This window comes from Adelges cooleyi, unplaced genomic scaffold, assembly GCF_023614345.1.
Source record: "Adelges cooleyi isolate 19-005CV unplaced genomic scaffold, UGA_ACOO_1.1 ACOO_flye_CR_arks_rails_tigmint_CR_PRNA_30, whole genome shotgun sequence".
In the NCBI taxonomy this organism is placed as follows: domain Eukaryota; kingdom Metazoa; phylum Arthropoda; class Insecta; order Hemiptera; family Adelgidae; genus Adelges; species Adelges cooleyi.
In genome coordinates, this window is record NW_026095971.1 from 5343057 (window position 1) to 5360469 (window position 17413).

A 17413-nucleotide genomic window follows, 5' to 3' on the forward strand; every position below is an offset into this window, starting at 1 on the left:
CTCCAGTCAACACGTCTCCCACCAGTTTGTTCGTGAAACCGGTCGTCACCGAGTAGAGTGGTGGGCATGTTGTGGTCATTGTAAATGAAGACACGTCTTGACTCTGTATGCGTTAGTGAGTGCGATTCGTGCGTAACATGATGTCGTACGGCGTGTTGTGTTAGTTGTTAGCTTGCATTTCGAACACCCGGGAACATCGCGGCCAACATGAGTTTTAAATCAACGGCGGTCCGGCGCCTAAGTTTGGACGAGAGTACGCGCGAGTATCTTGAAATGGGCATGGACCTGACGGCCAAAAAGAAGCGGTACTTCAGTTTCCACGAAAAAGCTCTAAACCGCGATCGGGACCGACCGGTTTCATTCAGGGAGCCAGATACGGATTTGGTCGAAGATACGGAAGACCCGAGCGCTGCGGAAACGACCACGACGGACACTGGCGGTCAGAGGAATTCGAACCAGCTGAGCGTGAATAATTACAAAGAAATGGTAAAACAGTGTCTACTAGATTCGTCGAAAATATTTACTAACGGCTTTCAGTTTCTTCGGGAAATCGAGACGGGCCGAGCGGATCTGACCACACTGAAACGGTGTCCCCAGCAGCTGAAAAACTTAATCATGTTGTGGGCGTGCTTCGTTGACCAGTGCGAAATGGTCGGCACTCTATTGGAAGCCGGTACTAACGTAAACTACATACTTCCGTTCAGGGGCTACGGCGCTGTGCATATTAGCGCCTTGAACGGTTGCGTGCGCTGTCTAAGCCGGTTGTTGAACGCCGGATGCGATCCCAATGCTCGCGTCGATGACATGTCAGCGTTGCATTTTTCCACTTACACTGATTCGGTGGACGCCATGCTGTTACTCTTGGACGCCGGCTGTAGATTGGAACCGACCGTGTTGCACAGCGCCGTGAAAGCCAGGGCCGTCGGCTGCATTAAGCTATTGGTGTCCAATTACGCGATGGATATAAACGTGTTGGACTCGACGGGATTCGCCCCCATACATATATGCGCCGATCAAGGGTTCTCAGACTGTTTGTATATGCTACTGAGTTCAGATAAGATTCTAGTCAATATCAAAGATTACCAAGAATACACTGCTCTTCATTTGGCCTGTGAGTCGGCTCAAGCAGAATGCGTGAAGCTGTTGATCGAGCACGGTGCAAACGTGCACGCCAAAAACAACAAGTTTCAAGTACCAATGCACATGGCCGCCAAGGCGCAGAGCGTTGAGTGCATCGAAGCGTTGATCAAAGCCGGCGCTGACATAAACGCAAGAGACGCAGACGACCGCACTCCGTTGCACTCGGCCATTGCCGTCAAGACCTTGAACGTCTGGCAGGCCGTGGACACGTTGCTCGGCTACCAGGCTAAAGTTAACGTCCAAGATCACTTTGGGTTCACGCCGCTACATGTTGCAGCATTAAACGAAGTGCCCGAGTGCGTTGAATCGCTGCTGAACAAGGGTGCCAACGTCGGTATCCAAACGTTTGGCGGCATATCGGCGCTCAACATGATCGTGAGAAAAGTTCCGTCGTGCGTGCCGGCCGTCGCTAAGCAGTTGGATTGTGCGGTGACGTCCAATTGGGCCGACGGGTTCAAGCGTGGCCCTGAAATCCAACTGAGGTTCAAATATCTGCTAAACAGTAATACGTTTGGCGAAATAGACTTGTTAAAATGTTTTCAAGAAGAAGGTCAATACGAATTACTACAGCACCCGCTATGTCAAGCGTTTCTATTTTTGAAATGGAGAAAAATCAGAAAATACTATTTGATGCGGCTGGCAAGCTTGGCAATTTTTATTATGTTCTACACATTGTACGTGCTGACCGTTTTGAGCCATGACTGCTACAACGCGGCTAATCTGCCCAATCAGACGAACTCGACTTGCTCGACAAACTCGAGCGTCGGCCAATTTTTGATCAACAATTACCAAATCATGGATGTCATCGCCGACGCGTTGTACTTGGTAAGTCTGATCGAGGGTTTCCTAAAAATATCCGAAATGGCTGGATACATGTACTTGCACGAATATTTTTTGAACTTGAGCAATTTTAGCGAGTGGTTGGTTCTAATGAGCGTGCCGATCATATCTTTCTATCACAGCGGCCGGACCTACCATTGGCAGAACCACGTGGGTGCATTTTCCGTACTTTGCGCTTGGACTAACTTAATGGTAAAAGTCGGCCAACTGCCGTGGTTCGATACCTACGTTGCCATGTACACGAAAGTTCAAAAAGAATTCGCCAAATTACTAATGGCCTACATTTGCCTTCTAGTAGGATTTGCTGTCAGCCTCTGCGTTGTGTTCCCGTCATCCCCTTGGTTCGGCAATCCAATTACCGGATTTGTCAAAGTACTAGTCATGATGGCAGGTGAACTGGACATTGACATGTTGGAAATACACAACGAGTCCGCTGTTACAACCAAGCTGAGCGCTTATATTGTTTATTTAGCGCTTTTAGTTTTTGTGTCGATCATACTGATGAACCTTCTAGTCGGTATTGCTGTGCACGATATACAGGGGTTAAAGAAGACGGCGGGCATGTCCAAAATCAGATGTCAGATTAAACTTATCTATTACATTGAATTATTCATGTTGAGGAGTTTTTGGCCGAAAAGTATCAAACGTAAAGCCCTAGTTTATCCGTCTAAGAATCGAGCGTACATGACGGTTAAGCCGCTGAATCAAAGACAAGCCTTACCCAGAGAAATCATTGACGCCACCCGCACATTAGTTAAACGAAAAAAACAAGATGGCTGTGATATCGACGAAAAATTAAGTATGCAGGAAATTTTAAAAGAAGTCAAAGAACTGAGAGGTGTTGTAGAAGAAAATCAAAAAGTTATTAGACACTTGTTATTAAATGTCAATAACGTTAAGTGAATTACTACATTAACTGTACTCAAATCACCCTAATGCAAATGTCAATAACGTGTTAAATTAAATGCTTAAAGAATTTGATTTCTTTCTTTTTTATAAGTTTTAGGGATATTTGTAATCATTATTCATGTAGAAACCTAATTATGTTATTGTTTTTTAAGGATAATAGAAAGTGCCACATCGATTTTTGATTCGTGTTGAATGTATTTAACTTAAATGTTTATAATACATGTACTATAAAGACTGTTTTACAATGCGAGTTTGGTAAAACAAATAAGTGATATGTTTTGTTATTGTTCCTAGTACGTATATATTATTGCTCAATAAAAGTTTATAGTATGCCATTATCTCAAAATCACGACTGATTTATATTATATTATTGTTATATTGTTATTGACAAAACAATTAAAAACACTTTGTTTGTGGAATTAATATGTTTAATATTTTTATTTAACATTTAGTATTTTTTAGTTGTATAAGTTAAAACTCATAAATCATAATATATAATGTAGATGTTGTTAATTGCATGTTTAAAAATATAATATTTGCGATATAAATTACAGATTTCTACTATTGCCTATTAATAAGACGTTTAAGGTAAATGTTCGTTAACTGCAATGCAACTCATATTGTGCGAACCTGCAAATGAAAAATTGAAACATCATATCGTTGAACAGGTTTATGATGTTTTATTACCTAGTAAAAATAACCCCGTTCACAACGATGTGCAATAATATTATGATGTATGGTAATTTTGTGAAACTTGTTCATTTGTTACTATAGAACGACCTTGAATGTATAAAATATGTATGTATACTTTTATAATCAACACATTGATATGCATATGGTGGTTATGCGAGTTAATCATCTGGTAATATTTAATAACAATAAAAATGGTACTCAGAGAAACTTCTAGGTGCGATTATAATTTAAGAGATAACAGTATCAAAAAAATATCTATTTTAAATTTGTAACTTATCTAAGGATAACATAATACGCGGTAATTACATATTATGTACTTGTAATTTTAATATAATTAGTTACCTTAAAATTGTAACCATAACTACAAACGATGTATCTTCTTGTATCATTATATCAAGGTATTATAATTCTGTTTGATGTTAGCAAAATAGCAAGGCTCTATTAATTATACCTAAACCGAATTGCTTATCTTTGAAAAAAGGTGGGTTTCAAATTCTTATTCGAATAAATTTAGTCAGGTATATTACACATTTACGTTTAATTGTCTATTAGCCTACACGGATTATATGGTTAGATTGACTAGTCCAAATACATAAATGCTTATTCAAATTTGTTTTTTATTTAATTAGCTTATAATTAATTTAGAAAACATGTAACGCATAGAACATAAATTTAATAAGATTTTATTTGCTTAAATAATTAAAATTAAAAATATATAAATACAACACAAACGATGTTTTTATCGATAAATAGTTGTAATTGTAACATAATACATAAAATGTATTATGGAAAACATTGAAAACATGTTTCGACATTTTTTCTATAAACTTTTTTTGGTCTAATATAAGAGATATAATCTACATTTTTTAAAATTTTATTTTTCACAGAAAATCGATTTCGACCCGTTTTAAAATTCTGAAATTTGTATCAAAAAATCAGAGACTCAAATAAAATCTTTTTTTCTATTAACGGGAATGGGCCGAGATTTAATTACATTATATTTTGGTATTGAAATTTTTTTTTTTTAACTAAAAAAAATTGTATAATTTCAGTTTTTTTATTTAAAAAATAAAACATATCTTGGTAAAATTTGATTTTTTGCATAATTTGGGTGTATAAAATTAAAAATAAAATTATACATTTTTTTCTACAGACCCTTTCCCGTTAGACGAAAATAATTGATTTAAGTCTCTGATTTTATGATAAAAATTTCAGAATATTAAAACGGGTCGAAATCGATTTTTCGTGAAAAATAACATAAAAAACCTTTATTTTTTGGGTAAATATGAGTGATTTTGTAAAAAATTGCCTATACTTTACTCCTTAGAAATAGGTTGAGTGGCATCCTCTTAAGCTTCTTAACTAACATTTATTAAGGCGCATTGTATAGGCAATTTAAAAATTGTTCAACTTAAAATGCAAACAAGCCCTATTTTAGTACAAAAATATTTTTTTTTTAAATTATAATTATGTAAAAACATAGACGTGAGTATTAAAAGCGTTTATTGGTAGCTACTATACATTCGGCGTTTAGTCAACGCCAGGTTACAAAACATTTACATTGAAAAAATTATTAAAATTAACACATATCAAACTTACTCAACAAAATGTAAAATACACGTATAAATAGTTTAAATAACTTTAATTAAGAAGTATAAATTTTCAACATTAAGTGAAGTTGTAATTGTATCATCCCTGTTATTATCTTGATTCTTTTGAATGTGTACGAAAGTAAATAGGTAGGGAGTTATTTTTATAATGTAAATACAGTCCACCTGTTTTTAATAGGTTTGTACATTTAGAATATTATTAAATCCATTATTTTTTATTTCTTTGTGAATGTTAACTTACTAAAACTGAATTTAAATATTTATTACTATGAGTAATATTATGCCCAGTCTCAAAAACAAGCTTAGCAAAATTTGATTTAGGGTTTTGTTTATTTAACCTTATTTTAGCTATATTATGTTATTTAAATTTTGAAAATTTAGCATAAACATTGAGAAAACCCTACATTTATAAATTTATGTAGACATAAGAAAAGACTTATTTATGCGTGTATGTACATTATTTAAAGTTCGCGTTTATTCAAGTGTTTAAATTAAAATGTATTGCAAATGTTTCGTTAAGTCATTTGGCCAAATGAAATTAACTACCCCATAAAAAATTATATTTCTATACGCCTTTGGTTTTATGTCGCCTTACTGTACTTCGTGGTTTCAATAAGAACTGTTTTCTGAGCCGTCTTAATTTTTACAAATTTAGAAAAAAAAAACTTATACAATTTGCTAGATTGTGTATATATACGGAAAACGATTTAAATTGCAATAAACAGGTAAAGCTGTGGTAAACATGAATGCAACGGTTGTTTGGCGTGGTTAGCCTATTCTAGGATAGATGGCGGTTGCTGATAATCGATTTCAAAATATTCGGCGCCGGCCCTCGGTTTTTTGATTTTTCTTCAGTGAGCCACAGACCACAGTTTCCAGGACGCGTCCGTGTGTTAAGCAAGTAGGGAACAGTGCGATTTTGGTCGGTGTCAGCATTTTTACGCGATTTCCGTTAGTTATAAATTTAATAAAAACTGCATAATTGGTTTTTGCCAATGACATCGTGTATTATCTTTTGTATTAAATATTTAAATAATTTTCATTATTTTAAGGTGTAATTAATTTGTGCGCGCATTTATATACATTGATTTATTTTTAAGGTCTACAATATTTTATCCAAGAGATATCTCCATTCGAGTAAGTTCATTTATTTACTATAATTAGTGTAATCGCACTTAATACGGGGTTATTATCAATTTATTTTTTTTTTAAATTTAATTTCTGGCTTATTTCCTAGTCATAATTTGTGGTTATGAACTTTAATGTTTACCTAGAGATACCTATAATATATAATAATTATCCAAAACTGTTTTCAACATTTCCCTTTATTAAAAAACAGTATTTAAAGTCATTAATTTTACAAAATCTACAAAGCAATTTTCTCATTGCTTATTACCAAAATAAAATAGTATTTCAGTACATTTTGTACGTTAACCTTTTTTTAAATAATTATAAATTGCATTTAAAACTACATAAAATTATCCCAGCAATTGCTTTATTGCATATTTTATTAATATTAACAGAAACAAGGTCTTCAGGCAACGTATCTTATTGGATACATTTTTAAATATAATTTATTAGTTTAAATTGTTTAATAAAGTGCTATCCTAAGCATATAATATATTATATATTCTTATAAATTTGTTTATTTATGCTTATATTAATTGTATTATTATGTTTTTTTTTAAAGTTAAATTTGTGTTAAAAAAAAATATATATATGTTACAACAACTTTCAATTATCTCACCTTTAAAAAAGTTAAACACAAAAAAAGTATTAAATCATTATTTGACCTACCGTAACCTACTCTTTAAAATATCTTTCGACTTCTATATATTTAGTGTAATCATTCATTTAATACTAAAATATATGATATTGCCGAGCATGTCAAGTCAATTTTGGAAATACACATGGATTACGTACAAAGCCGATGTCACTATTGACACAGAAAGGATTATCGACATCAACGTTAACATAATAATATATATGTTGTATTCATATAAATTAATATATACTATGTACGAGGCTTTCATAGTTTCATGTTTCACCTGATTTTTTGATGATATACTAAAATTTTGTGAAAGTGACACTTGAAAACGTTTTTGACTTTTATTAATCAATAAAAGTTTTTTTTTTTATCAGAAGCGAGAATTGAGGAGGGTAAATTTTGAAACTTAAAAAGTAATGCATACCAACTAGTTTTTTAAATTAAGAATTATTAGCTTAAATTGTTGACTGGTCGATAATCCAGTTTTGTGTCATTAAGTTATTAGAGTTTAAAATGTAGGATGGGAAGTGGAGTGTGGTTGAGTAATCGCGCAGATACAAATAATAGTACTCTCCAATTCCTTCCTATCGTCATAAATTTTAAAGTCTGAGTAATGACTCATAACTGCTTATTGACCATTTAAAGTTTTCAGAAAATTATTCTTAATGTAAAGAAACGAATTAAATATATTATATTATGTTTCCGTTTAAGTTAAAAAAGTTAACCCCTCCCCCACTCCTCTTCTTAAATTTGGCTTTTGAGTGATAAGATACAAAAACTAGGTTATTATTGTTAAATAAAACAATTTTTTATTTTTGTTATAAAGTTTAACGTGGAGACTAAACATTTTATAAGCATTTATAATTCTAATTTGTTTTAATGGATCGAACTAAATTTTTATTGCTACAACAAAAATTGGCCTTTCAGCCCCATAGAAAAAATAGTAAGCTTCACATAACAAAAAAAAAAAAATTGAAATTCGTCAAATAGATACGCCATTAAATGACTTCGACGAAAGTCATTTTTATCAAACTTTCGCCATAACTCGAAGAAAAATAGCCATAAATGTATTATAACTAGAAGAACTTACGATGTTTTCGCCTTAAAATTAATCGGCTTATTAAAAATGACTACTAGTTGAATTTTTGTCTAATATTGCTTATCCTTTGCGTTATCACTGCAAAGTATGTCTTTGTGTAAATAGAAAACGCATCGCTGCGCCTTTTAAAGAAAACAGTAACTAGCTCTAACACAGTTATAAGCAATTATACTGATTATTGAAGTATGATGCAAATAGCCTATAATTAATTATTATTAGTCTATCAAATAATTTATACTTATTATATTAAAAATCTGTATTTTTGATGACAAAAATCTATTAAAAAAAAAAAAACATTATCCACCTTAATTAGACATTTTAACATTATGCGCCGTGTAATTAAGTTTTTCTGAATTTTCGGGTGGGGGCTACTGACCTTTCCTAACCTGCCGGCTGCTACTATATTACTCACAATTGTAGATAAAATTCTTTAGAATGCATATTTCTAGTTCCTTTTACTCATTTTATAAAAAAATTATCCACTGATTTTAATCGTAAACTGGTGTACAGTGTTGAAATTATCATGGTAACAACGGGTTACTAGGCGAAATGTTTGATAAACAATTGTCCAGATAAAAGAAATACGATATGATATGATATGAGTAATTATTATTATTTATAATACGGTATTATTTAACGTTTTAAACAAATTTATTAACAATATAAAAACATTTTATTTTGGAAAAGTATAAAAACTATACTAAAATTCTCCAGAAGAAGATAAAAACTTATGTTTAAATAACACATAAACAAGATAATAGAACTCTAAGAAAAATTAAGAAACAAAATCTAAAATTATTGATAATAAAATTAATGTATACATAATAGTAAAATATATCCTTTTTAGTAATTATAATAAACCTAGAAAAAACTTGAGCAATATATAATAAAATAGTATTTAATACACCCTTAACTATAAAATAATTCACTCTCCGCGTATACCTATTTCGGCAACAATGTTGTCACCTTCAAAAGACAGACTGACTCAGTATTTTTTATGGTTAAGGGTGTTTTAAATATTCTTTCATTTTAATTATAAGAACATTACATAAATATGAAACACTCAAATACTAAGGTATTAAGATATGATAATTTAGTTAAACTTTATAATATCTGTATTTAAAGGTTATTTTTTTATAAATAAATAAAAGAATAAACTTGAATTAATAGCTACAATTATTGTATCTTGAAGACCTGAGCGATTTATTTATTCTTTATTATTTTGTATTAACTATTAATGTATTTATACATATACATAAGTTATAACCTCAAAACCCAGATCACTGAATTTCCTATTTTTAACTTGAAAATTCTGCACTAGAATCGATAAAGAAACACATTGTAGCCTTTAGTAACGCACTCCTCGTTAGCTAGAATCATATTAAAAAAAAAAGCCAGTACAGTGGTTCGGGGATAGTGGGGACAGGGCGGTCACAGGTCTACGGATTTTATTATAACTGAAAGTGATAAAATCACTTTTAAATAAACGCTTCGATGCGAATCTGTGGATAGTATGTGTCAAACTACTTATAGTGGTTTAGAAGATACCGTGGGACCAGCAATAATGTACTTAAAATTTAATATTTAGTCTTGTGCAGGGTGGATACGATAAGGGTTGATCGTCTGTTTATAAAAATGTACTGTCATAGTTACCTATAAATCGTAATTAACAATAAAATGAACATATTTTCATTACCTGTTGACTGTTGATTCACACACACATAGTAACCTAGAAACTGACTACGACCAAAGTGTAAATTTACCCTATTTTTGGAGTTTTTCCTTAATAAAAAGAAAATTTGACTATAGATTTTTGAGAAAATTGTATATATTATATTTCCATTTTAGATTTACCTTTGGTCTAATTTTCAGATCTAAGTCTTTAAAACTTTGCTTGAAAAAGTGAAATAAAGAAAAAAAATCTATCCCTTTTAAGGGAAAGGGTTTATGATATTTTTTTGGTTTGTTAATGTTTATCGATACTACTATGTTTGAAGAACAATTCATATAAATTTGGAACATTTTTGACTATTTTTAAAAAAGTTATAGAGCATCGTAATTTTAAGTTGACAATTTTTTTAATTTTTTAGGTGTTTTTCTCGATTTTGATGGGGAAGGGGTGACTTTTTTTATTTTTGGCTCAATTAAGTACCTTCCAGGTATAATTTCTGATCTACAGAGTTACTACTTAAAGAAACCGGCTTAGTGGTTTACAAGATATCGTGGGTCCAGACACAAAAAAAAAAAAAAACCACATCATTGTAAAAACAATACCTTCTCAGCTCCGCATCGAAGCTAAAATTGGCATATTGCATAACCCCAACGCAGCTAGTATTTATACAAAGAAATGTTTTATTAAAAAAAAAAAGAATACATGGAGCTATCAAGTTAACTCAAAATCAACGGTAAATTAGAGTCAAATGAGTACAATAGATACAAATTATATGCTACTTAGTCCATATAGTTTCCTCCTGTTTAGTAAATTAATATAGTAATAACTTAGTGTTATGTCAATTTCAGTGCTCATCTGAAGTTGTTTGAGGAGTTATATTCACGTGTCTATGAAATTCTAATACACATAGGTAACTTCGCTGGACCACGTCTATCATCAAACTTAAATGTACTGAAAACTTGGCAACAGTTAATAGTGATAAGGGGCACGTGAATGTATGCTTTTGACGTTTAATGTAATAATGGTGTTCCTTATAAAGCTATTATGTAAGCTGTACATACATTGTATAGTAGGGATAATTTATAATCTTGCTTTAGTGTTATCCAAAAAACAAGTGCGTTCTAAATATGTGAAAATGTACTTGCCGAGATTTAACTTACTTAAAATATTTTTTTCTAACTTATATTCTTAATAAGATTTAGTTTTAATGTAGCTGTTAGCTCATTTTAGAAAACAGAAATCTATTATTTTTACTAAAAATATTATTTAACTATTAATTAATTACTTAAAAAATAAATTAGATGTACTTTTTGAAAATATTTAACCAAACAGAATAACCTAGACAACAATTTGTATTTTTTCGTTTTATGAGCTAGACGTTTACGTTGATCATTTTGTTTATAGTAGGACAGCTGTGATAGAATTTTTGTCAGCTATTATTACTCCCCTTTTAAATTTAGGTTCTAGCCACTGTTAAAAATGTAAACAGTATGTATACTTACAATCTTATACTTCAAATAAAGAATTAAACTAAAACTATACGTTGTAACTTGTAAAGGAGCGGAACAGTTAAAAGTAAAATTAAATAGTATACAAATAAATAAACGTACGATATAACACGAAATAACACGAAAACAAAATTACTAACATGTAGTTTTGTAAAATATAGGTGTGTACAATTATGTATTACAAATCTTTATTAATTATATTTTGATAATTTTTCTCTAACAAGTTAACACTCTGAAGTATATCTAGATATTCTATTATGAGATATATTGTTTATATGATTTTAAAGACAACATTTTTTCCTGTTGTATAAAATGTGTATTTTTGTGTTAAGTTATCAAATGAAAAATAAACTGTGTATTATTATTTTAGCTTGGATGTTATTATTTGAAAATGCGTTATCGAAATTTTTTTGTCATTGTTCGACTATGTTTGTCTAACATTTTTCAAAAAATATTGTCATATTGTCATAAAAGTTTTATGTGAAGAGAAATGTTTTGTTTTAGAAAAAAATTCTTCCTGAAGGTAAAAAAAATGTCTGAAGCGGTTGATTTTCTTTTGTATCTATCTTACTTACCCCATACTCCCTATATAACGACTATACGTGTTATACCCTAACCTGCAATACTTTTTATTTTTAGTTTACTGTTAGTTTATTGCTGTATATTGTACGGCCACGATTCACAAACTGTAATTACTTCGCCATCCGTTGATAAATATAAATGATTACTAACATTTTTTAATTTTTTATTAATACATAACCAAAAAATTTAATTCTTACAATTTTATCAACAAACGGCATATTTTAAATATGTTCATGTAAGATTTTATTGTTAAGTTATTTTTCATTATTTTATATGAACAATAAGTTATTTATAGCTAACAAACATTTTAAATACTTTATACTGATATTAAATGGCGGGGGCCGAATGTTTATCATAAAATATATACTTAAATTAATTTTAAAGTTGAACATACTGGTGGCATGACGTAGAAAATCGATTGAAAAAACTTTTCGATCCCAGGTATGTCTTCGGAAGTATATTTGTTTTAGAACCGACTGAAAGTTTTGTTAAGGTTAAAACAATGACTTTACTAGGAAAGATAAACGTGTCGAATACGTTTTATGACTTTCTCAGTTGCTTATTGACTTGGGAATTCGAGAAACCCCGCTTACCTCTCTCTCGATCTTTAGTTACCATACAGACGAATGACAATATTTTGTTTTATACTAAGGTTTTAGGTACCAAAATTATTGAACCTAGCAGTTCTGAGAAAACAATTAAAAATGCGTTTCAGTTAAAATGTAATTTAACGACGTTCTTAAATTTTAGCAGAACCAACATTTTATTTTCAGATAAAAATTATTAAGTTTGTTTTAAAGTCAATATTAAATATGTCAATAAAAATTACGATTAACAGAAAATGAGTTAATAATCAATAATTAGTATCTACGTAAATTGTGTAAGAACAATCTGAATAATGTGTACTGTATAGTAACATTAATGTTATTATTAAACAATATTATTGTTAATGCACGTTAAATCAAATAAATGTATGTATGTAGTAATCACTAATGTAGAATGGTATTGAACCTATAATATATGTGTTATGTTAGTATAATATAGGCTACATTATAATAAAAAATAAAAATGAAGTACACGTTTAGTTCCATAGACTATAAATAGGTGTTTATGTCGATTAATTTATATTTTATAATCATGTCTTTTTAAAATTTCAATAACAAAAGAAGAAGTTGATTGAATGTTGATTTAACTGCTGTTATGTAAGCATGTTCTTAAGAAAGTTATGTACTACTTTTAAAGTTTAAATAAGGTTTTTCATTAAAGATCTTTATATCTAGTCACAAATCACCAATGGTTGAAACTCTAATAGGTTTTTATCGGGAATAATAAACGTCTTATTATTTTAAGTTGGCCAGCAATAAAAACCGCCTGTTACGTTTTACGTAGTACGTAAAACGTATATTTTACGACTAATATAACTGAAATCGTTTTTATTTTGTTACGATAATACTTTGTGCAAAAAATGAAAAGAACACGACTAATAATAATAATTATTTTGCTCGATCTAGTGGTGTGGAGGGTGGGAAAGGACATTAAAGTTATTTAAAAGTTTTTACAGTGCTTCGGTTCCCGGTCCTTTTTTGTATTACATTTTAGAATAGGCATTATACCCGTTCCCAGCGATTCTACTGACTTTGTGTTCTCGCATACACAATTGAAATTTCCAAGCAAAACTAATTTATCGCCTTCCATTTCTATACGAAGGAGACTACTCATTTTTCCTGTATTTCTATAGAGTATTCAAAAATTCGGCGGGTTCTAAGTTCAAGAGTAAGTATAAATAAGAATAAACAATACTCTATTTTATAGTGATTGAATAATTAAAATGCCTTAATTTGCGTATACATTTTTCAATAGGCTTGTACTAATTGTTCCAAGTACTTTTGTATGATTAACAAGTTTTAAAAATAAACTGCACTTTGATTTTCTATTAGTCTTAATACGTTTAAATATTGTAAATAACAATCCACGCTAATGTGGCAGCTGTTGTATGATAGAAATTATTGGTTTTCGTTTTAAAATTGTTTCATTAAATTTACTTTTAAAAATGTTGGTAGTTAAGTATGATAAATTATTTAATGTGTATAAATTAAAATAACATTGTTATTAGTTAAGTTACTGTAACTCAGTAGTTTGTTTTTGAATTAATGCTCTGTGAGGGATTTTAATATTAGAGTCAACTAGTACAGTATTCTTCTTTTATATATTTATTTTGATATAAAAACAATTTTTTTTTTTAATATTTATTATACGTCATTTATTGTCTTAGCTCTATAATAACAAAAATTATATATTATAGTAGTTTTCTTAAAAATTGGATGTAATATGCTAATAATATTTTTGTTTTATTTTTTTAGCCAATCTTCATTACACGTTATTTAAAATTATAACTGATAAGTTTTTTTTCTCTTCAAGGCCGGTTATAGTAACGTTTTACACATAGTAGTAGCTATAATTTTCCATCCCAGTATTCCGCCAACCGCATGAGATTGCCATTCATGTCGTCAATATCCCTCGCTGTACACCCACCTTTTATTTCGGACTTCTCTACCCTTACACTTGTCATCTTCGGCTAAACCCAATTTATATATAATCTTTTTAGTATGGCCACGTGACACTTTTATTCGGTTTATGGTTCTCCATAAGTTCCATGGGAGAGTTTTGCCTTTATGACATTTTTCCCTTGACTCTTTACACTCTTTCATTTTGCTTTATGTTCAGTATCATTTGTTCCCATCACTTAACTCTTCCTTCACTTGTTGAAATGACAATCAGTGTACTTGTTATCATAAAACTCTTCCTTGATTTTAAAACAGTGTTTTGTCGGTTTTATAAAACTTTTATTCCATGCAAGTGGTTGTCTGACATCGTTTTCTATTTTTGGTCTCTCTTTATCGGCCGCCACATCTCTTCTGATCTGCTATCGCACTAATTATATATAAATCGTCTATTGTCGTGGGTTTAAGGCAATCTGTAATAATCCATCTTGTTTTATTTGTTGTAATATCTATTTTGTAGGTAGAGTTCTTTTACGCAGGGCATGCATGACACGCATATTATGCTGCCGAAAACCAAAGTGATATGGCAGATGTGCGTAATGTGCTCGGGTCTGCTCTCCTTTTAGATTCTATAAATTTTCTTATAATTCCGTTTCTCGTATTAACTTTTTGGTTGTGTCCTCGCAATGTTTCCTTAGCTTAAAGTTCTGTCTAATATTATTCCTAAATATTTTGGTGTATCACAATATGCCTAGACATTACAAAAAAAAATTATCAAGTTATATTGCTTAAACGTCTAATTTATTGGATGAAAATAGGAGACAACTTTTAATATTATCTGTACTCAAACGTGTAATACAATTTAATTAAAAAAATATTTTTAATTAAAACTGTATATTTTAGCATACATTCATAATTTATAAGTAGAATTTACCATAAATTAAAAAATATTACCTAAACCTAATAATTTTTATTATTGTATCTTAGATTTTATGATTATATCCGGATTGATTAGCGTGATTATGACTATTTATAAATTTCGAGCAGACGTTATGTTTAAGTAAGTACGGATTTCCGGAGTCGACTCGCCGACAACGAGGGAAACAATGGCAAAATGGGGTTTAAAAAAAGAATTAGACATGGTAACGTCACCGAAATAACATCAGTATAATGGACAGAACAAATAGAAAAGAAGATGTATAAAAATACTGAAAAGTTCACGAAGCGAGAGAACAGTTGGTGGACTTGAGAAAAGTTTATTCGATTACAATTGAGTTCCTTGTTATTTTTTTACTGACATTTATAGTCAGCTTCTGAACGACGTATTTGCATACTTTTGGGGCTAATTTATTTTTTCCTTACTAAAACATTTGTTTCAAAAACAACACTTCTACAATATTATGTCAAAAATTTAACTTACTTAACAAAAGTAGAAAGTGCGGCATTTTTGTTATTTAGCGAATTTCTAAGACGGTTTCTTAGTTACCGTAAATCTCGTTTCTTAAGGTCTTCAATTCTGCTTAACGTTCGTAGTAGTTTGTTAAAGTTATTGTTTGCTTTAAAATTACATTTCCGTAAAAATGTGTGGCGCAGTGAAAGTCGTAAAGATAACATGACAGCACAGCGCACGGTCACATGGGCGTTCAAACAAATTTTAGGTTGGTGGGAACAATCTTCATACCTAAAATGATATTTTAAAGTTTAAACAAATGATTTTGTTCTGTAATTTAATTTTTGTTTTGTTTACACGTTTATTTTGAAACACTGTATATAACATCATAAATCACGCCTAAACTCCCACATTTTCTACTCCATTTATTTCTCGTGTAAATACTGTATACATGCGTATCGCACATTTATTTAAATAACGCACATCAATGTAATCATTTACGTGCACGCTCAGACTATAAAAAATTTAGATTAAGATAATAACAGCTAAGAAACAACTGATATGATAAATATAGGGTGTTCCAAAAAGCAGCCACATTTTGAAAATTCTATAACTTTTTTAATATTCGTCCAAAATAAAAATAACACATACCATTGTGTTCAGGAGGTCCTGAGGTTTATGTGTGGAACATAACATCGGGCATATGACCGCCCCTGCTCGCCCTACAGGCCATCAATTCAACGTCCATGAAATTTCGATTTTCATCAATTTTTCGCGACTTTACGTATCCCCATAAAAAAAGTCACAGGGGGTCAGGTCACCAGACCGTGGTGGCCACGGAAATCAGGCGAGTGATGGGTGATCTAGACGTCGAAATCTGCGAACGCGTCATCCGCAATTTCACGGTCGTTGAATTGATGGCCTGTAGGGCATGCGGAGGCGGTCATATGCCCGATGTTATGTTTTAAGCATAAACCTCAGGACCTCCTGAACACAATGGTATGTGTTATTTTTATTTTGGACGAATATTAAAAAAGTTATAGAACTTTAAAAATGTTGCTGCTTTTTGGAACACCCTATACATTTAGTATTTTTTTTGTTTGTTTATTATTATGGCTTCAGCAGCTAGGCTATTAGCCAGACATTGGTTAATTAATTACAATAAAATTGAGCTTTTATAATACAATACATTTACAAATTGTTATACATGTTGATTTTTTTAAAATAATTGAACAATTTGGGAACTTACTCGATACTCAATATGGCTTTTGTCGTTACCAAAAATATTTCTTTCGTCAGACCACCGACGACAGTCGATAATTATATGCTTAATTGTTAGCTCCATGTCACATACTTCACATCTAGGTTGTGGTTCTTTGTTGACAAGGTAGAGATGAGTAATCCGGGAGTGTCCTATTCTTAGTCTTGCCAACGTAGTTTGTTCCCTCCTAGACATGCCATTGTATGTTATTATAGGGTTAAACTGGTGAAGTTTGTTAGTGGTTTCTTTTTCCCAGAGGGATTGGAAGGAGTCTCTTGCATTTTTTTTCTATTGATCTTTGCATGTCTTTGATAGATGTGGTTTCACACAGGGGAGCACCATTTTGTATCGCATCTACATTTAGTATTATTCCTGTTACTTATTCGATAATTGCGGTATGAACATTTTTGTAGCATTGCTTAGTAGAGTTTGGTTATATT

At 31.0% G+C, this 17413-nt stretch overlaps 2 protein-coding genes and 1 long non-coding RNA gene across 5 annotated transcripts in view; 2 read left to right on the plus strand and 1 right to left on the minus strand.

Moving 5' to 3' along the window:
* Window positions 1–76: 76 nt before the first annotated feature.
* LOC126839055 (transient receptor potential channel pyrexia-like) lies at window positions 77–3261 on the plus strand. Its single transcript, XM_050573994.1, has one exon. The coding sequence runs from the start codon at window positions 208–210 to the stop codon at window positions 2881–2883; it is 2676 nt and encodes an 891-aa protein (XP_050429951.1). The 5' UTR covers window positions 77–207; the 3' UTR covers window positions 2884–3261.
* A 2820-nt stretch (window positions 3262–6081) lies between these two features.
* LOC126837892 (uncharacterized) overlaps window positions 6082–17413 on the plus strand; it is a 153754-nt gene continuing 142422 nt past the window's right edge. For all 3 annotated transcript variants that reach the window (XM_050571863.1, XM_050571867.1, XM_050571866.1), the window contains exon 1: window positions 6082–6329. The gene's annotated coding sequence lies outside the window, so the exon portion shown is untranslated. The remainder of the gene's footprint in view (window positions 6330–17413) is intronic.
* LOC126837894 (uncharacterized) lies at window positions 14160–17171 on the minus strand. Its single transcript, XR_007685652.1, has 3 exons — window positions 16962–17171; window positions 15743–16003; window positions 14160–15073 (listed from the first exon to the last, which is right to left on the minus strand). It is a non-coding gene; the product is annotated as an uncharacterized LOC126837894 (long non-coding RNA).

Bases quoted from the DNA above. Each gene is read 5' to 3' on its own strand.
- LOC126839055 (XM_050573994.1), top strand. From the start codon at position 208: ATGAGTTTTAAATCAACGGCGGTCCGGCGCCTAAGTTTGGACGAGAGT.